This window comes from Myotis brandtii, unplaced genomic scaffold (genome assembly GCF_000412655.1).
Source record: "Myotis brandtii unplaced genomic scaffold, ASM41265v1 scaffold657, whole genome shotgun sequence".
NCBI classification, from domain to species: Eukaryota; Metazoa; Chordata; class Mammalia; order Chiroptera; family Vespertilionidae; genus Myotis; species Myotis brandtii.
Genome location: NW_005370552.1, coordinates 2328319 through 2348823, shown reverse-complemented (window position 1 = coordinate 2348823; position 20505 = coordinate 2328319). Strand labels below are relative to the sequence as shown.

The 20505-nt window shown below is 47.1% G+C and overlaps 1 protein-coding gene across 1 annotated transcript in view; it reads left to right on the top strand.

Moving 5' to 3' along the window:
- The window catches only part of CASK (calcium/calmodulin-dependent serine protein kinase (MAGUK family)), a 247896-nt gene that overhangs the window by 220866 nt on the left and 6525 nt on the right, over positions 1 to 20505 (top strand). Inside the window, exons 22-26 of the mRNA XM_014528878.1 lie at positions 2251 to 2366; positions 9991 to 10071; positions 10179 to 10259; positions 14163 to 14365; positions 20384 to 20467. Of these exons, the coding sequence (XP_014384364.1) occupies positions 2251 to 2366; positions 9991 to 10071; positions 10179 to 10259; positions 14163 to 14365; positions 20384 to 20467 (565 nt within the window). The remainder of the gene's footprint in view (positions 1 to 2250; positions 2367 to 9990; positions 10072 to 10178; positions 10260 to 14162; positions 14366 to 20383; positions 20468 to 20505) is intronic.

Below are 20505 nucleotides of genomic sequence, written 5' to 3'. Positions count from 1 at the left end.
GGCAGTTTTTAGACCCTACTTTTAACTGAGAGAAGGAGTCACAGGTTACTATATATCCTGGTAAAGTCTATTTCTGCTGTTATTGTTAAAATTGGCTTAGCTGAACTACTATTTTAATAATGTTGAAGGTTTTACTTTCGTCAGTCCTTTGACAATCTATCAGAAGTCTAGTGCCAAAGAGATAGATATGACTGAGCTTTGTTTCTTGTGACAAAAAAGAAGCATTAGGCATTGTGTCAGTTCCTCCCACAATACGTGAACCTAGCTCAGGGAGACGGAGGGCATTGAGCGCATGGCTATTTATAGCTCCTTCCCACACCTGTGTCTCACTCACTAATTAAAGGAATTTCTCCATTAATCACTTTCGTTTGATTGCCTCTTTTAGTTATCCATGCTCCCCCCAAATATTCTTACATCTAGAATGTTCGAGCCATCCTTCCACACGAGGGGGTGTGGGCAGCCTTCCACTTGGCATTGTCTTTCAGTTTGACCTTCAAGAAACAGCTTAAGCGTTAGCAGGAGTCATTTTCTAAAATATATTTGATACTCTGGCTTCTCTTCAGATCGCATAAATCTTTCGCCTTTTAAAATATATTTTATTGATTTCAGAGAGGATGGGAGAGGAGAGAGAGATAGAAACATCCATGATGAGAGAGAGCCATTGACCAGCTGCCTCCTGCACGGCCCCTCCTGGGGATGGAGCCCACAACCCGGGCATGTGCCCTGGACCGGGAATCGAACCGTGACCTCCTGGTTCATAGGTCGACACTCAACCACTGAGCCACGCCGGCCGCGCATAGAAAATGTCTTCTGGAATGTTAACCATATATCATGAGCATTTGCTGAGACTAATTATGTAGATTCCAGCCCTCTTCTGCCCATTCAGATCATTTGTATAAATCATGCTTCATCGACGCCCAGAGCGCCAGGTGCTCTGGAGCAATGCTGAGAGGTGGCAGTGGGAAAAACCAGTTAGCTTCCTGTTCCCTGTGATGCCGGGCTGGGTTATGTGAACCCGAGCTGCTGAGTGAAAAGAAAAGTGCTGTAGAAAATAGGCTTCTGGAAATTACCTTGAAAGCACTGAGTCGCTGAAAGGTAGTGGGGAACTCAGCGACCGATTTTTCTATGAGAGCCATCAATCAGAGCAATAAAAATTAAAGCACTGAAGTGGCCCATTTTGCCAGGCGGGCATCTCTGTTAGCGAAAACGTCTCTGCCGGGGGACCAAGGTTAAGACCAAGGCCCGTCCAAGTAGGGGAGGCTGTTAGGGGACCTTTCCCACAGCGTTAGGACTGCAGCAGGAGGACAGAAATCATGGCCCGAGGTGCGTTTGGAATGGGTTCCCACATAGGGACACGTAGCCTGGAACGAGGGCAACACCAGCCATGCACTTGATTTGAGCTCTCCCCTTTGCTAATCGTTCCAAATATCGGTGAGAAACTAAAGGATCGCCCAGCCAGCGTGGCTCAGTGGTTGAGGGTCAACCCATGAACCAGGAGGTCACGGTTCAATTCCCGGTTGGGCCACATGCCGGAGTTGTGGGCTCGATCCCCAGTAGGGCACGTGCAGGAAGCAGCCAATCAAGGATTCTCTTTCATCATGGATGTTTCTCTCTCTCTCTCCCCCTCTCCCTTCCTCTCTGAAATCAATAAAAATATATATTTTTAAAAGGAATGAACTATTAATACACAAAATAATATGGATGAAACTCAAAATCATATGTTTCCAGACAAAAAAAAAAAGAGAGAACGAACTATATGATTCCATTCTATATGATGAAATTGCAGACAATGCAAAGCTGATCTGTAGCCACAGTGGTTGCCTGGGGTTTCAGAAGAGCATAAGGGAACTGCTGGAGTGATAACATGTTTGGTATGTTCTTTGAAAGATTACATGTGTTCGTACATGGAAATTGCCCAGAAAGGCACCTAACACTAAATCTGTCAAACGAGACCTGTATCAACTCAACATCCCGTGCTCTTTCCACCGTATGTCATGACCATGGGTGTAGGCTTTTCATGTGTTGTCCGTTAGTATGTGCCCAAGGAACACAGTGTCATGTTATGATGAGCCTGTGTTCTTCAGGCCTTTCTGGGACATTGCCATGAAAGCCAAAGAACAGGCTTTGTCTGAATGACCTGAAAAATCTGTGAGGAGTACGTTCGTGCTGTGATCTTTCAAATCAGTGATTTTTCTCTTTGGTCAACATCAAACTAGACGTGCGTTCTTTCCCTCTTTCCTGGTCCGCTAGGCGAGTGGCTTGCATCGCCATGGAGAAGACCAAACAGGAGCAGCAGGCCAGCTGCACATGGTTTGGCAAGAAGAAGAAGCAGTACAAGGACAAGTACTTGGCCAAGCACAACGCAGGTAGGGACAAGCCCGGCTGTCGCTGCGGCCGGCCCCACACCGCAGAGCCCGACACACAGGTCACATGTCCTTCAGGCTTCAGAGTTCTCTGTCCCCAAACTCCAGCATGTGAGCGCTTCATCAGCTGGCAAAAAACGTTCAAGAACCCCTGCCTTCCCATATGATGTTGGTTGGTTGCCAGATATATTGCAGAAGTCAACTTCGTAGGAAGAAAGCGCTATTTGGCAATAGCAGGCTCCGGAACAGCAAGAACCCAGTACATGAAGTCCTCCCCTGAGAAATGCGAGCTTGGGAGACTGCTGAGCCGCCAGGACTCTGGCCTCCTTGATGAGATTGGTCTTGAGCAAATGCCCTTGCTCCTGGCTCCTCTCCGGCCCTTGGACTTGGCCCCGGGGCACATTTCAAAGGGCAGAGGCGCACTTTTAACAGAGAGCTGGGCTGCCGATGGTTGGGTAATCGGTTTGAAAGGGCACAAGTGACATCGGATACTAAATTGGTTTAGTCCGGTTCTGTGGCTAGTCTTCTTCCCTCACTGGTATTTCCTTGGCTCCTAAAAGACCAAGAGCATTACCTTGCCCTTCCCTTCATGGTATGCTTCCCTTTCTTAAGACAAAAGGCTCACTTGTTTGCCAATAACTGAAATGAATCCCCAAAAGGCATGACCTGTCATTGCAGTAGGATTCCCGAGGGCTCACTGAAGTTAAAGAAAGTGCGTGGTGATCTAAGAGTGGCATGAGATTAGTTCCCAGGGTTTCAGAAATAACTCCCCAAATCAAGCATGTGGCCAAAAAAAATCAAGTGAACACAATCATACATACACGATTTGACAGGTCAGTGTTTCTGACCAATAAGAAACACCTTTCTCTCTGTTAGCATTCATTAGAAAAAGTGCTTTAGAAACTCACAAGGGTTCGTTTGTGGTTCAGAGAGTAAAAGGAAGCATATTGAAGTCCTACGTCATGTGGAATAGATGCGAGTGGCCACATTTTATTTCCAACAAACTGTCTCATGTCTGATTATGTGCCACCGCAGAGTGCTAGGCTGCTAATGGCGTTTTTGCTTTTATAAAGGGGAGAAATATTTAAAGCAGATTCGTTAGGCATGATCTAGCAACTCTTCGTGGTAAATGCTCTGTAGTCTCCTTATTTCCATCAGCTTCTAACAGGCTCACAAATTATTTATATATGTGTGTGTGTATATATATATGTAGACCAGTGGTTCTCAACCTTCTGGCCCTTTAAATACAGTTCCTCATGTTGTGACCCAACCATAAAATTATTTTCGTTGCCACTTCATCACTGTAATGTTGCTACTGTTAGGAATCGTCATGGAAATATCTGATATGCAGGATGGTCTTAGGCGACCCCTGTGAAAGGGTCATTTGACCGCCAAAGGGGTCGCGACCCACAGGTTGAGAACCGCTGATGTAGAGATATATATCCTTGTGTGATTTTTACAATAATTTTAAATGATACAGATAGGTAGACGACGTTAAAATTCATTTAAACCTAGGAAAGCAAAGTGGCTGCTTAAGGCTCTCAGTTCATCGCTGGCTGTACATTCTACTAATAGAGAGCACGTGACAGGAGTGCTCCATTGGCCCATCTCCCCTCATTCAGCTCTGAGGACAAATACAAAGTTGATTGAAAAACGAGAACCTCCACATGCTGAGCAAGAATCCACTGCCTCGTTCACTTCACAATTTTGCCTTCTCCCCTGTTCCCCTGCTTGGTCCCCTGGGCCATCCCTGCTCTCCCATCTGCCTGTTCTGATGCATCGTAGGCGATGCTCAGCGGCGCTGCAAACACGCCCGTCAGCTGACCAGGCAGCCGGAGCTGGGCCCAGGCGTCCGCACACCCGAGTCATTGCAGCTCGAAGATCACGTGGCTCCTGTGGCCCTCAAAACAGCGGAATCTCCCATCACATTGGCCAGTCGAGGGCACCATTTCTAATTCTGAAATCTGGTGGATCTCGGGCTCCTTCTCCACCGGGCCTGGCAAATGGGTATCATTTCGTGAAGCCAAGGCCTCCTTCGCTGTCCCTGGTCTCAGGCTTTCGCGCTGGGAACCTGCCCATCAAGTGTGAAGGCTCTCGCCCTTGATAAAGAAGGCAGGGGCCTCGTAGGGATAGGACAGAATGGCTTTTTCTCTTTTGACCTCCTACCTCCGAGCCAAAACCGAGGGCTAAATTCTTGTAAACTTGGAACTAAGAAGGTGGGGAGACCCACCGCCACCGCTTTCTTGTTCTCTTCAGCTTCTTCCCACGCAGTGGTCTTCTGGGCCCCGGGGCCTTCCTCCTCATGTCCCCTCCTCTTCCCCATGGCCTCTGTCACTGCGAATGAGACGCTGCTTTGAGCCCTTGGCTGGCCGGTCTGAGCCTCTTATAAGGTCCTGACAGAGCCTCTCAGGTTTCTCTGTAGAACTGGTATTTCAGGCTCGTTTGTCATTGTCTAGTCAGACGGTCATTGTCAGGGTGCCCTTCCCCGCAAAGTCATCGCTCCTGAGTCTCCTGGTAGCTTTCCTGGTCGGCAGGAGGTGCCGGGCCCCTTTCCTGGCCTTTGTGAAGCGTGAGCCTGACAAGGCCTTGCTCTCACCATCCCTTCAGGGTCCTTCCCCTTCACCAACCAACTCTTCCATCTGGCTCATTCGAAAGTGCAGACGAGCCATTTGCTTCATGATCATCTTGACTCTTGACAAGAGGTGAAGGCAGAAAAGGAAGCCAGATACTGTGTCAGCTGTTCTGCTTTTAGCTTTGATGAAAGTTCATCCTAACCTGGGGCATGGCCTGTATAAAGAATTGCTCTAAGGGAGAGAAACAGCCCTGGCCAGTGTGACTCAGTGGATAGAACACCTGCCTGCAGACCAAAGGGTCCCGGGTTCGATTCCGGTCAAGGGCACATACTTCGGTTGCAGGCTCCTCCCTGGCTCGGGCCCTAGTCAGGGCACATGCAGGAGGCCACCACTCAATGTGTTTCTCTCACATCGATGTTTCTCTCTGTCGTTCTCTCTCTTCCACTCTCTCTAAAAATCAATGGAAAAATGTCCTCAGGTGAGGATTAACAAAAAAAGAGAGAGAGAAACAAATACAGATGACCTCCATCCATAAGGTGGATATTTTGAGAACTTGAAATATCCTGTTCTTTAGTACCAAGAACTAGCTAAATGGGCTCATGGGTCACAAACCAAACTATCTTTCTGAAGGATTTCCGGGACTTTTTCCAAAGTTGATTGTAAAACACAGTAGGGCATCTTCTCATAAAGCTCAGTAAAATAAAATAAGGGCCACGTGTTTTGTTTCCTGCTTCAAATATTTGAGAATTCAGCATATATTGGTGGCAAGATCCAAACCTTATCATCATCCTGAAGTTGTTTATATTTTTAGTAAAAATGAGGAATGGGAACTATGTCAACATCTGGAACTGATAGGAATGGTAACACTAGAATTAATTCTTTCCATTTCTGTTACTGGGAGAGTTCACATGTCTAATTAAAGCAGACTTATCTTCAAACTGTGTTGCCTACATCTCACATTATAAAGTGGCAGCCTATTCGCTGAATATGACCTATAAATAAGTTTTGTTTTCCACATACACTCACGGTGTTTAAAATAATAGCTATCGCCCATCTAGTGTGGCTCAGTTCTTGAGCATCGACCTAGGAACCAGGAGGTCACAGTTCGATTCCCAATCAGGGCACATGCCCAGGTTGTGGGCTCCATCCCCAGTGGGGGCCATGCAGGAGGCAGCCGATCCATGATTCTCTCTCATCATGGATGTTTCTCTCTCTCTCTCTCTCTCTCTCTCTCTCCCTCTCCCTCTCCCTCTCCCTTCCTCTCTGACATCAATAGAAATATATTTTAAACATAATAATAATAGTTATCACAGTTGAAAATCAGGCCCAGAAGACCAAGAAGAACAGAGAATATAGTAACACAAGGCCCACTTTCTTCCTTCACGGCTCTAGGCTCTTGGTGACCCTTTTGAATGGGGCACTCATTCTCTAGACACTCTCTCTAGGGCCATTGTCCCCACCACTGCATTCCTGCACCCATGCCAGCTGCCCGGTCACCGCAGGCACAAGAGTGTGCGCTCGGCCCGGTGTCCCCCGTGTGCTGTCTTCTCTAACGGAAGGATGTGTACAGTATTTGAAGACCCTTCTAGCTTTTCCAAGCAGAGACAAGGAATCAGTGCTAAAGGCTTATTTATGAAGAAGATTCAACCAGAAAGGGGTTACCTAAATACTTAACAGTGGCATGAATATTGAGTGGCTTCCCAGGAGGTCAAGATCACGTGAGCCAACTGTGCCAGACAGTATTTCTGAAGCCTTGGGGATAGATGTGACCATGGTGTATAGTGTTCACAGCAAGCCCGTCTTCTGCAATGCGGCCAAGTTTGCAGCCACATGAACTTGATGGGGAAGATTGTCATGCTGCTGGGGCAATGGTCGGCAAACTGCGGCTCGCGAGCCACATGCGGCTCTTTGGCCCCTTGAGTGTGGGTCTTCCACAAAATACCACGTGCGGGCGCGCATGTACAGTGCGATTGAAACTTCGTGGCCCATGCGCAGAAGTCGGTATTTTGTGGAAGACCCACACTCAAGGGGCCAAAGAGCTGCGTGTGGCTCGAGAGCCGCAGTTTGCCAACCACTGTGCTGGGGGAACTGCAGTCCTGAGGCCTTGAGGCTCCTTGCCCTGGGACTTCCGAAATCAGTTGCAGATCCCGTTACTCATGTAAACTTTGAAAAAATATTCCCTCGTTCATTTTTTCAACGTTAGAGCCCTGAGCAGAGGAATTTAAATCTCCTGAGACCCTATTTACATCTGTATGAACATAGAGGATTTCATAGGTGTGCTTAAATTATGCTTCATGCCACAGATTAGTACTGCCTAAAAAGCTATAACTTTTTTCTTGAATACAGAGGACGCTAAAGGCAACAAAAAGTGACCCAAAATCTCACTGCCCTGTGGATGTTTTTCTCTTTAAACAAGAAAAGTAATAGGCACAGGTGATTAGAGTGGCAAACAGTACAGGAAGACCCGAAATGCAAACCCAGGAAGGCTGCTTGTAACTATTCGCAGACAAAATCTCCACGCGTAGGACAGCCGCTGGCTTTGAGAGAAGGGTGTTGCTGAATTTGTATTAAATGGGTTTGTTTCTTAATGTGATTGATTTGCCTCGTGTTGAGAATATTGCATGATAAAGTTTCTTTTGTGCATATACTTTTATTTTACTAATATATTAAAGCCATATTTCAATGACCCCTGTCCATTTTTCATGCTGTCTTACTCCCAATGGCCTCTGCATGTAAGTAACCTGTTGAGTGACTATGCCTCTTTGTTTTTGATGGTTTCCTTTCATGACGTCCTCTTATTTAATCAGCAAGCATCTTAAAGCCTGTAAAAGTCCAATCTCTATGTGTTCTCCTTCTATCCCTTGTACGTCTTCTTTTCCAATATTGTTTTTGATTGTTTTGCAATCATCTGGCCACGTGTTGATTTGATTTTGAGCAGAGTAACCTCCTCATGCTACCCATTTAAGGTTAAGGTATTGATGTGTAACATCCCAGTTCATTTGTTTGTGGTGTCCATGGTGACTCTAACTCGTTCTTCTGTGTTTTGGAAAATGACGGGTCTTGTTTCAGTAGGATTGGAGTTAGGCTCTGGAGAGGGGAGTGGTGTACCCACCATTCAGAAAGCTGTGTCATTCTCACCTTGCTCTTTTGTGAGAGGTTTGATATTTTGTCTATTAAAGTCTGCCAGCTGGTTGATGCGCCTCTTCCACTAGCGCACGTTTCCTGGATGGAAATGCCACCCAGAGGGCAGTAGGGAGAAAAAGCAGTGTCGTCGGCACTCCTGGTTTTAAATATTTTGGTGACTCTCGTCACCCTGTCACCACCGCAGCGTGACCCGCTAGCTCTGCTACGCAGAGAGCCTCGTGTTCATTTCGATTTTGCAAGGCTGCCATTCAGACGCAGAAAGCACTTCTTGGGTTTTAGCCGTTGCTAGAGCATTTGCTTGAAAGGCTTTCAGTCAGCCTTCATGCAGCGGTTCTCAACCTTCCTGAGGCCGCGACCCTTTCATACAGTTCCTCATGTTGTGGTGACCCCCAATTTCATTGTTACAAATGAAACACAATTAAAGCATAGTGATTCATCACAAAAACAATATGTAATTATATATGTGTTTTCCGATAGTCTTAGGCAACCCCTGTGAAAGGGTCATTCGACCCCCAAAGAGGTCGTGACCCACAGGTTGAGAACCGCTGCTTTATGGAACCAAGTTCTCAAAACAAACGCAGAAATACCCATTAACATGCACTAACCCTGTTTTAGCATATTGCATTTCTTTCTTTTCATATTTTGGGAATGATGTTTGTTTGTTTGTTTGTTTGTTTCTGATCTGTTGCATTCCAGAGTAGCCTACTTTGCTACTGGGAAGATCACAAACAGTTAAGGACTGAGCTGATATTCAAAGGCATTTGGCCATTTTGTCACAGGGCCTAGAAGCTTCTCTTAACGATTGACTGAAACACCCTTGATTCTTTATTACACAGGGAATCCATTTTATTGAGTTTCCCTCCAGCCCTCTAAAATCCATAGCACATTCCGTATCCCTGAAAGAGGAAATTGCCATGTGCCTGACCTCATTTTTGCATAACCATGCAGAATAGTCTTACAGGAAACACAGGTGCATGATTGTAGCCACCTTGTGAGAATTTTCAAACGTGTCTGAGAACCGCACTGCCTTGAACTTCCACAGAAAGGGTTTGTCCTCTCGGGAAAGTTTTTGTAATAGTTCTGTTAAGAGGCAGGTTCCCCCAAAAATGTCTTTAAAGTATTTCTTCTCAGTCTGTAATGATGAGAGAACTCCCTTGTGCAAAGGTTTTCAAGCTAAGGCTCTGCTTCATGCTTCTTTCCATCGTGTTCATCCTCACTTACTGCTCACAGGCCCACAAGCCTGGGGCCCAGCGGAGGCTGTCTCCTTACTCACGTCCTCACGAGTTCCATCGAATGGATAGCTGGGTCGCAATAAGACCTGTGAGATGCTCATTTCAAACGCCTGTGACATCATAGTCCCAGAACTTGACCTTGAGAGCATCTAGCATGCTGCCTTCAGCAACTCGGTTGAGAGAAAGAACCATGAAGTTCAAGACCAGCTGTCCATGCATCCCACATCCATCCCTAGCTGGCCTCGCTGGCCTCTTTCTTGCTTCTCTGTAGTTGCATTCATTCTATATTCATGTTGGCCGCTATCTGCAGACTTTCTCCTTTTTAGTATTGCTGGTTTCTTAGAATTGCAAAGAGATGAGCAGCATGTGGATTTGAATGAGTTCGTCTGATTTGTTGGCTACTGCATGAAAGATAGGCGGTCTCTTTTAGAATTGGACTTTCATGCATGTGCTCAACGTATCTTTGGCTGCCCCTGCTTCCGAAGTGCATTTTCATGGGCTTAAAGATGACATTTTCTTCCGAAAGGTTATAGGACTTAAACGTATTAGAAGTCAGATTCAGATATTTTTTAAGACATGGTTTTACTACTGCTTTAGTTTCGCCAGCAAAATTGTCATTGACATACGTGAACTATTCTTCCTGCAAATTTACTTGTCTTCTAAATCTTTGCATTTTAGTGTTTGATCAATTAGATCTTGTTACATATGAAGAAGTAGTAAAACTGCCAGCATTCAAAAGGAAAACACTAGTCTTATTAGGTGAGTCTGGTTGGGGAAACACATGGTTTTCTTATTCTCGTCTTCGGAACACTGTGAATACTATTAACAATTGTCCGTTTTTTCTTCCTTTCCAAAAAATGGCATAGGTGCGCATGGTGTTGGGAGAAGACACATAAAAAACACCCTCATCACAAAGCACCCGGACCGGTTTGCATACCCTATTCCACGTAAGCAATGTCTCTCTTTTAAGTATATTTTTTTTCTAGTACTTGTGTAATATTGTAATTTATCTATTTTTTTCTGATTAAATTAGTAGTAACTATTCACGATAAGAAATTTGGGCCTGGCCAGCGTGGCTCAGTGGTTGAGCATTGACCTGTAAACCAGGAAGTCATGGCTCGATTCCTCCTCAGGGCACAGGCCTGGGTTGCAGGCTCGATCCCCAGTGCGGGGCGTGCAGGAGGCAGCTGATCCATGATTCTCATCATGGATGTTTCTCTCTCTCGCCCCCTCTCCCTTTGTTTCTGAAGTCAATAAAAAAAAAGAATCTGAAAGATCCAAAAAAGAACAAAGAAGAAAATGAGTTAATGATCCCAACCCCACCCCCCTAATAATAGTGCTATAAATATTTTCTTTTATACCCTCCCAGACTTCTCTTAGTGCAGATATGTGTAGTGCAGTGATGGCGAACCTTTTGAGCTCAGCATGTCAGCATTTTGAAAAACCCTAACTTAACTCTGGTGCCGTGTCACATATAGAAATTTTTTTTTTCAGATTTTCCTCAGTGATTTCTATAGAGTCATGCTCTATATCAGTGATGGCGAATCTTTTGAGCTCGGCATGTCAGCATTTTGGAAAACCCTAACTTAACTCTGGTGCCGTGTCACATATAGAAATTTTTTGATATTTGCAACCATAGTAAAACAAAGACTTATATTTTTGATATTTATTTTATATATTTAAATGCCATTTAACAAAGAAAAATCAACCACAAAAATGAGTTCGCGTGTCACCTTTGACACGCGTGTCATAGGTTCGCCATCACTGGTGTAGTGTGTGCTTGTGGTTGTTGTTTTTTAACAAAATTGGGTTCATCCATTCTGTTTGTAACCTGATTTTTTCGAAAGTGTGTCATAAAGATTATTCAGATGAAGTATTCTTCAGAAAAATAGGTTTTAATGATAGTATAGTTTTTCTTTGCTATAACAATAGTTTTCTTACTCAGTAACTGAATTGTTGACTTTGTCACTTTCAAAATCCAGTCAATGTGCTGCCAGGTGTTTATTATAAAGAACTTTATAATATTTTTATTCCCCTTATCTTCTATAGCTTATCCTTAACCTCTTGCCCTCTTTGTTCCCTCAACTATAAAATGAAGTCATTCTAGAGCAGGGGTGGGGAACCTTTTTCTGCCAATGGCCATTTGGATATTCATCACATCACTCTGGGCCGTACAAAATCATCAACTTAAACACTAGCCTGCTCTTGTAAATAATAGCTAAGATTTGGAATCAGCCTAAGTGCCCATCAGCAGATGAGTGGATTAAAAAACTGTTGCACATCCACACAATGGAATACTACGCTGCTGTAAAAAGGAAGGAACTCCTACCATTTGCAACAGCATGGATGGACCTGCAGAGCATTATGCTAAGCGAAATAAGCCAGTCAGAGAAAGATAAATATCACATGATCTCACTCATTTGTGGATTATAATGAACAACATAAACTGATAAACAAAAACAGATCCAGAGACAGAGAAGCATCGATCAGATGCTCAAACCTCAGAGGGAAGGTAGGGGAGGGTGGAGGTTAGGGGGAGAGATCAACCAAAGGACTTGTATGCAGGCATATAAGCCTGACCAATGGACACAGACACCAGGGAGGTGAGGGCAATGGGGGGATAAGGACACATGTGTAATACCTTAATCAATTAAAAACATTTTTTAATTAGCCTGCTCTATTTGGTCATACATTTAATTGACTCACCCCTAATGCGTTGGCAGGGCCAGACCAAATGATTTCTCAGGCCTTATATGGCCCATGGGCCGGAGGTTCCCCATCCCTGGTCTAGAGATATAAAGAGAATTTGCGATCATGTGAAGCACTTAGCAGATACTCGATAAATAGTAGCCATCCGACCAGTATAATATTACTACTACTCTGAAGTTTAAATTAGCCAACATTTCGTTTCTTCCAGATCACATAATAATTGAACAGCTATTGAACAATTTAATGTTATTAAAGGGCCAGTTCACTAGCTTGGTTTTAAAGCGTACCATTGCTGACCTCAAGCATGTCACCTCTCTGATATATTTAGCCCCAGATGTGTGTATGTCATATGTTTACCTACCAAAGTGATGGAAGACAGTACAGCATCCACATAGTATATGCCATTTATTGAACTTTCCATGTACCTGGAGAAAGGATTCTTTTTTTTAAAAATCCACATTTTTGATGCCCATGAGTACTTGGAAGTTCTAATAGTCTAGTTGGGGCAGGAGAGAGGGGATTCCCTATGGGTTTGAACCCATCCACTCAGCAAAGAGTAGCACAAATGTGTCCTTGCCACGGAAGGAAAGGAAGGAAGGAAGGAAAGAAGGAAGGAAGGAAGGAAGGAAGGAAGGAAGGAAGGAAGGAAGGAAGGAAGGAGGAAGGAAGATTAGGCATAGACAGTATGGAAAGAAATGGGCATTGCTGTGTTCCAATGAAACTTTCTTTACAGAAACAGACAGTGGGCATATTTGCCCCACAGGCCATAGTTTGCCAGCTCCTGGTTAAGGTCTTAACTCTGGTGGCCACATCGGGCTGACGTCATTGTGTGTTCAGTATGGTATGCCTCTGCTATAGTCTACCATCCTCCTTGTGCAAGATGCTCCAGATGAGCAGAACCCAATGGACCTTCTCAGTATCTTCACTGTCCAGCACAGTCGCCAGTAGCCACGTGTGTCTACTGAACCCTGGAAATGTGCCTAGTGAGACTGAGGAACTGACGTTTTCGGAGCGGAGCTGTGGGACAATGTGAAACATAACAATATTAGAATAGCAGGTGTTCCAGAAGAGGAAGGAAGGAAGGAAGGAAGGAAGGAAGGAAGGAAGGAAGGAGGAAGGAAGATTAGGCATAGACAGTATGGAAAGAAATGGGCATTGCTGTGTTCCAATGAAACTTTCTTTACAGAAACAGACAGTGGGCATATTTGCCCCACAGGCCATAGTTTGCCAGCTCCTGGTTAAGGTCTTAACTCTGGTGGCCACATCGGGCTGACGTCATTGTGTGTTCAGTATGGTATGCCTCTGCTATAGTCTACCATCCTCCTTGTGCAAGATGCTCCAGATGAGCAGAACCCAATGGACCTTCTCAGTATCTTCACTGTCCAGCACAGTCGCCAGTAGCCACGTGTGTCTACTGAACCCTGGAAATGTGCCTAGTGAGACTGAGGAACTGACGTTTTCATTGATCTTCAATTTAAATAACCATAGGTAGTTTTCTATCTTTTAATTTCTTTTTTCCTTCTGCCTAGCTGCATTAAGGTATACAGGGAGTCACGTTACTCGGGTCGTTTTGTGTCTTTCTCATGTGGTGACCCATGAAAGAATGAAAGAGATCTTATCTAAACACTGGAAGGTTCACCAAACCAATCAACTCGCCAGCTACCGTGGTCTGATGTCACGCAGATAAATACAACTTCTAGAATTTAGTGCTACAAGGCTACTAAGGATGGGAACAGGGCATGAGGCATGTACTGTGGAATCCACAGCTTTAAGAAGTGATTAGGGCCGTACTGGTTTGGCTCAGTGGATAGAGCATCGGCCTGCGGACTGAAAGGTTTCTAACTCTCTATCCCTCTCCCTTCCTCTCTGTAAAAAATCAATAGAGTGTCAGCCTGACTGAAGGGTCCCAGGTTCGATTCCGGTCAAGGGCATGGACCTTGGTTGCGGGCACATCCCCAGTCGGGGGCGTGCAGGAAGCAGCTGAGCGATGTTTCTCTCTCATTGATGTTTCAAACTCTCTATCCCTTTCTGTAAAAAATCAATAAAATATATTTTTTTAAAAAGAAGCGATTAGGTTTGGATAGGTCCACTGGGAGCACAGACTCAGCCTTTTAATCCTCTCTTGACGTGTGACTTTGCAGATACCACCAGACCTCCAAAGAAAGATGAAGAAAACGGGAAGAACTATTACTTTGTATCTCACGACCAAATGATGCAAGACATCTCTAACAACGAGTACTTGGAGTACGGCAGCCACGAGGACGCCATGTATGGAACAAAGCTGGAGACCATCCGGAAGATCCATGAGCAGGGCCTGATCGCCATACTGGACGTGGAGCCTCAGGTAACGCCCGGCCATATCCAGCGCCCGTCATCCTGCCTGCATGCTAAGCTCGGGTTTTGCCATCAAAATGCCATCAGAATGTTGTGGGTCGCATAATTGAATAGACTACAGGAAAGGATCAGTGACAAAGGCATCGTGGGTTAGCGGTCCAGACTACAAGCTAATTGTTGGCCTCGGTGCACACACCATGTATTTAAGAAGCAGAGTCTATCCTGTCATGAGATTCCTTATACCCGGGAGCTCAATGAACTACCTGGTGGGGTCTTGCTGGCCAGAAATCCTTCAATAATCTGGCCTCAGGGTGAGAGTCGGGCACTTTATCCCAACAGCCAACTGGACCATCAGAGCCTCTGCCAGCATCTTAGGTTAGTCCCAGCGAGGAACTCTGACCCTGGGGCCCGGGGCTGAAACCCAGCACCAGCCTTATGAAAGCGAGCGGTAGTGAGCCCTGGGGTGATCAATGGAGCCGGAACAGAGCCTGAGGTGGCTGTCAGCCTCTGCCATCTCTTTACTGATGAGATGCCTGACCCTGAACTAGAACTAGAACTAGGAGGGATGTGGCGAACGTGGAGCTGATCAGATGATTTATATAGACAAGTCCCACACCGGAAGCAATAGAAATCATTGCACCGACAAAGGAAAAAGCCCAAGGCCTTACGGCAACCATGCAGATAAGCTGTGTTTTTCCTGAGATCAAAGCAAGTCGCGGTGGGACTTAAGGCCCCGCAGGAAGGACTCAGGAGTGGGAAGCATCAGGGCAGGTTGTCGGAGAGGCTCTGGTCCCGGGGCTCCCAGGCTGCCGTTTCTAAAGACCTGTTTGTACCCCAAATCCCTTCGCACTTGTCAATGGAATCCGAATGGAATGGTAGACCAGCAGGCCCCGTTGCATCAGGAGGCTCCCTGGGTATCCGAGGCAGGGGAGGTCCTTGTTCAAGGGCTGCTTTAAGAGACTTGGTCCCCTAGCCATCCCCAAGGGGAGAATGGCACCTGCACTCAGGGTCTGCGTGACCCAACAGCTCAGTTGCTCAGCTCCAAGATGCTAACACCCTGGCCCATGGGTTCACCCGTTTCCATTTCTCGGCACCTGATGGGCTTCTTGAACTTGGAATCTGGTTAAGGGGCTGGGAGGCGAGCCAACGCTAGACAGTGTGCTTAGCAGTCACCTTGGACCTGCATAGAACTGATAGGTGCTGTGTGCCGCACGTGGATCCTTGTTTAACTACTAATCCCTCCTCACCAGGGATTGGAAAAACCTTCTGGCCAGGGCTGGCCAGAGGCCAAGTCTCAATCCTGGGCCTGGTCTGCGGCGTCCTCTCCTTGGGTTCCACACTGGTCTTCACCTGAACGTCGTTTTCTGCTGGTAGTAATGCCTCTAGCGGTTCGCTGGCTGCAGGGCTCAGACCCCCCCGCATTTCCTAAGGCCCCTTTCCAGGGCTTTCCGCCTCCCCTGCCGCTGCCACCGCTGCTCCTGCTGCTGCTGCCGCCGCCACGCTCCACCCCCAGCGCCCAGCTCTCCCTGTGCCCCTGCCCTTGGCCTTGCACAGCCATGCATTGCTCTGCACTGCTGGGCGGGGGCACTTCTCGGCCTCTTCAGGACATCCACGCCGTCACTTTATGTGTGGCCCTGGGCACCCCTCATCCTGGCTGGGCACTTTCCCTGGATGGGCTCACTGCATTCTTCTCTCCTGTTTCCTGTGTCCCCACCTCTGAGGACCATGAGCTGGCAGGGCCAGCCACCCCTGAGGGCCGGCCCGAGGCATCCTGTTCTCCGCCTGAGCCTCTCTGGGCCACGGCCCTGGGGCCAGGGATCGCCCACGTCCTGTCCCCCGCACTGGTCTGGTTGACCACTCTGGTCCCAGGCTCTCCCGCGCGGGGCCACACATTGCTCAGTCTAGACTTATGCCCGGTCCTGCTCTCACACTGAATGTCGCACCCCATGGTCCAGCTGCAGGTGCCCACAGGGCCTCACCTACTGGGTTTTGCCCTCCACCTTGAGGCCACTGTGTCCCCAGGCTTGGCAAGGCCCACATCCTGACATCAGGATGCCCGTGGCCATGACCGACTTGCTGTCAGGCTGAGCCTCATTGCTCTGGGGACGCTCTCTCCTTGGGACATTTTTCTCCACGCCTTCCCCACCCCAGCCTTTCAGGTCACCTCCTCCGCTGTATCTCATGGACAGTTTGATTCAACCAGCTCCTATTAGGCACTTACTGTGTGCCAAGCACCGTGCCAGGAGCTAAGAACGCAAATGGGAAGGCACACTGGTGAGGATGGAAGTCCTTCCTCTGTGGGCATCGCAGAGTGTCCGGAAGGGGAGCCACACCCTGTGGCCTTTTTTAAAGCCCTCTTGCTTCTGTCCCTGCTGACACCACCCCCACTGCGTGTGGCCATGGAAAGACCACCTACCGCTGGTGTTCAGCTCGTTTAGTTCCGGTCGAATACTTGGGACCATCTTAACTTATTTTAGACGGTCAGGCCAAATGGAACACGTGTCTAATAATACTGTATGGTAAGACTTTGTGCTCCGACTTTAAACCTCCAGAACCATGGCAAAGACATTAAGCTAGAAGAAAAGGTGTAGCCTGGCTTCGTTAAAATGATAATAATAGGATGTGTTCCCATAGCGCTCTCTATCTTGCCAAGCATTAGAAGTCCTTACCTGATTCTTGGAACCCTAAGCTAGAGATTGTTAGGGTTTTTTAGGCTGGTGATACTGGGCTGTGAGAGTATTCACAGCTGAGAGAAGAGATAGATACAGAGAGAGAGAGTTTATTTTACTTTTCCTGAGGGGAAAGGGCTGGTGTATTGATAGTCAATGTAAAGGCAAAGAACAAAAACCAAACTACTCCCCTTTTTAAAGCCTTGCCTGCTGTTGACAAGGAAGGGAGGGGATTTGAAACTGAGCAGACATCAGGGGGGTTGTAGTTTGTTAGTTCTTCAGAAGACAGTCGGGGCAGATGTCGCAGATGTCAGTAGGGAGGTGTCTTATCAGTATTTTTCCCAGGCCTGTAAAACATGCTTAGAGTAAAAGTTCAAAAGAGGCTTATTTGAAGGGAAGGGGGGAAGGGAACTTTCTACTAATTATCCCTGAGTTGTAAAAACAGCAGGGAGGAGGGGCGTGCAAGAATGTGGCCTTGAGAGTAACTTATCTTATCCCTCAGTTTGAACAGAGGGGCTGTTTGAATCAGAGGAGCCAACAGTCTTAGGGTTTAATTACCAGGGGCTTCTCATAAACTGTGGAAGGCCACCGCAAAGAAAAGGAAAGGCCTTTTTTCTCTGCCCTTACAGAGACACCAGTATCTGCTTTTGTAGATGAAGAAACCAGGGCTAACGTAATCATGACTTGGCCAAGGTTTTACAGCCCATTGAAAATGAGGTTCAAACTTGAACAGTGTTGGTTTGGGTTTTCGGTTTCCTACAATAAATTCTAGCCTCCTTTCATTGTACCGGCCTAGAAGAGTTAACCCTGAGACTCCTTAAGCTGATCCACCTTGTATGGAGTGGTATTTTGGGGGGGAGGTGGGGAAGTTGTGGTTTGTTGGTACGTTTTTGGTTTTGGTTTTTTGCATCTAGAAAAATCTAGAACGCAGTCCAACCTGAGAAAAACTATGGAACTTATTTCTCATGGGAATAAAGCCATGGCTCAGGAAATCAGCTCTATCTGTAAAACTGAAGCTGTAATGGCTCCAGTGTGTAATCAGAACTTGCTGTGGCAGTTTTAAATTTTATCTGATTCTGATTTAGCCATTTGCTGCATTAGAAGTTAAGAGTAGCAGAATGCTTGTGCTTTGCTTTGGCCCACAAAGGGGAAGGCTGTCCTCCAGGTGCAGCTGCAGTCTCATTAAGAATCTCTAGACTCAAAACAAGGGCCAGCTCTGGCCCGGGGGCTGTTTGGTGGAACCCGCTGGCTCTCTTAAGATTGTTTCTGGGCTCACTATGCTCTCCCTTAAACTTTATACAAAAATCTAAGCTCTTCCTTAGATTTTTGTACCAAATGACTCAGGCTCTTCTGTACTTTTTAAGTTTGCAAACCGAATAAATGTTAAAGAGATCTGCATCTTAGGTGCTTGGTCAAATGGTTTTTTATTCCTTGAAGACAGTAACCCGAAATTAATTACTGACCATAGATGAGCCATACAATCAGTTTCTCTCCCCAGAAGAGAACTGAAGAATTCGCTTTAAATGCTACATCCATGTTGCTTTGGCTGTTTGGATCCAGTGTGTTTCCAGGGATCTTTCTAGACTCCCTCTGCTCTTCGGGGTTCAGAAAAGCGGTATTTGCCTGTAAATATTAACAAATGTGTGTCTCATCTAAAGTCAGAAAGGAAACGGGTTAAGAGATCATCGGGGAGCCACCTATTCAAGGCCTGAGGGAGTGGGATCCCTGTGACGTGACCTTGAACCTCAGGCAAGCTGAGGCTGCACAATGAATGACAAGCACTTGGGACCCATAAGTTAAGCAGAGGGTGGGGACAGGGACCTTCAGGAACTGAGGGAAAGTGTGGTGACTCTGCTGAAGATATAAAGGCGACTAGACAAGAAAATGTCAGGATTCAAGGCATCTGATAATTTTTAGAAATATAGTAATATTGGATACAAACAGAAAATTAAAGCCATGAGCAGGAGGAAGAAATTCCTTTTGCTAAACGTGAAATGCAGCTTGGAACTTCCTGGCAACCAGGACAAAGAGGGGAGTGCCATGGAGCACGTGGTTCCCAGCTAATAAAAGCGGGCCCGTCCCCGCCTCCGAATTCACTGCTAGAGGAATACAACCTGGTTCTTCGGCACAAGAGGCATCTGGCCGTGTGATGAGCGCAGGCTTCATTGGCAGCTTCATGCAGGAAGTGCAGAATGACCGTGTCTTCATGGGTGAAGGCCAAGGGCGTGTGTGTGGTGCGCAGGGAAGGGCGAGCTGCAGGGAGCTCGCGTCCTCTGAGTATCGTGTTTGCTGCGGTTGTGAGGTGGGAGCAGGTAGAACTGAAGCAGGTGGGGGACGGGTGGGGGGACAGAGACAGGCTGACCGGTAAGCCTCGGCCCGCTCGTGCCGGGGGTCTGACATTTGTGCTAAGAACCATGCGTTTCATCCCCGTTGCGTCTGGAACGTCGCGAAACTGCAGGCACAGACACGAGTCTAATTGCTACTCGGTCAGCCAGGAAAGGAATAGGGCGAAACCAACCATGGGAAAGGCCATTTAGAAAGCGAAATCTGTGGGCCACAGACTAGACATGTGAAATTCTCACCAAAGGACAGCAAGATATGTACCCCGGATGCGGACAAATTAATTGCATCTCTGAGCGTGTGGCGTGCGTGCCTGCGTGTTAACTGTGCTCCTCAGAGGGGTGTGAGCTGTGCCAACTCAGCGAGAGGTTTGGATGCCAGGGAAGGGAGCTGGCAGGGGCTTGGAGGCCCCTGTCCCTGGGATGTAGCATCTCCTTGGGCCTGTGAACTGCTTAGAGCCCCCAACTGCTCCAGTGGCTCCAGACCCCAGCTCTCCGCCCCCCCCCCACAGCAGCCCCCCAGCCCCACAGGCGCCTTTCATCAGGGCAACTCATATGCTGTGAACACAGCCTCACGGTGCCAGGGGTCACGATCTGCCCATCCTTGTTAGCAACTTGGGGTTCGCAGTGGGAAGCGGGCTGTGGATCGGTGGGGAGGCCAGCCAGCTGGTCCCAGACTCCCCCAAAATGCACTTCCTAGACATTCAAGTTTCGGCTACAGTCAGTAACCAGCTCTAAGCGAGCCTTCAAGCAGCATGACCAGTGTTCCCTTTTCTGAAGAAAAACCCGTCAGATTGATTCATGAGACGCATAAGAAAAATGTCCGGTCTGGCGCCTTTTGTTTGCTGATGGCTCTTATCTCGCCCTCGGAAGAAAGGGAGTCACACGTGGTCCATCACGCTGGCCACGGAAAACGCCTTGCGGGAGTGTGGATGAAGGGCCTTTTCGGTTGTGTCAAGTGTGAGACGCGTGTGACAGTGGCACCTTCCATCCTCTAAGTCTCGGGTCTTTCTCACGCAGGCGCTGAAGGTCCTGAGAACCGCCGAGTTCGCTCCTTTCGTTGTTTTTATTGCCGCACCAACCATTACCCCGGGTTTGAATGAGGTAAGAACTGCCCGGTGTTTCCCACGTGCGCACGCACC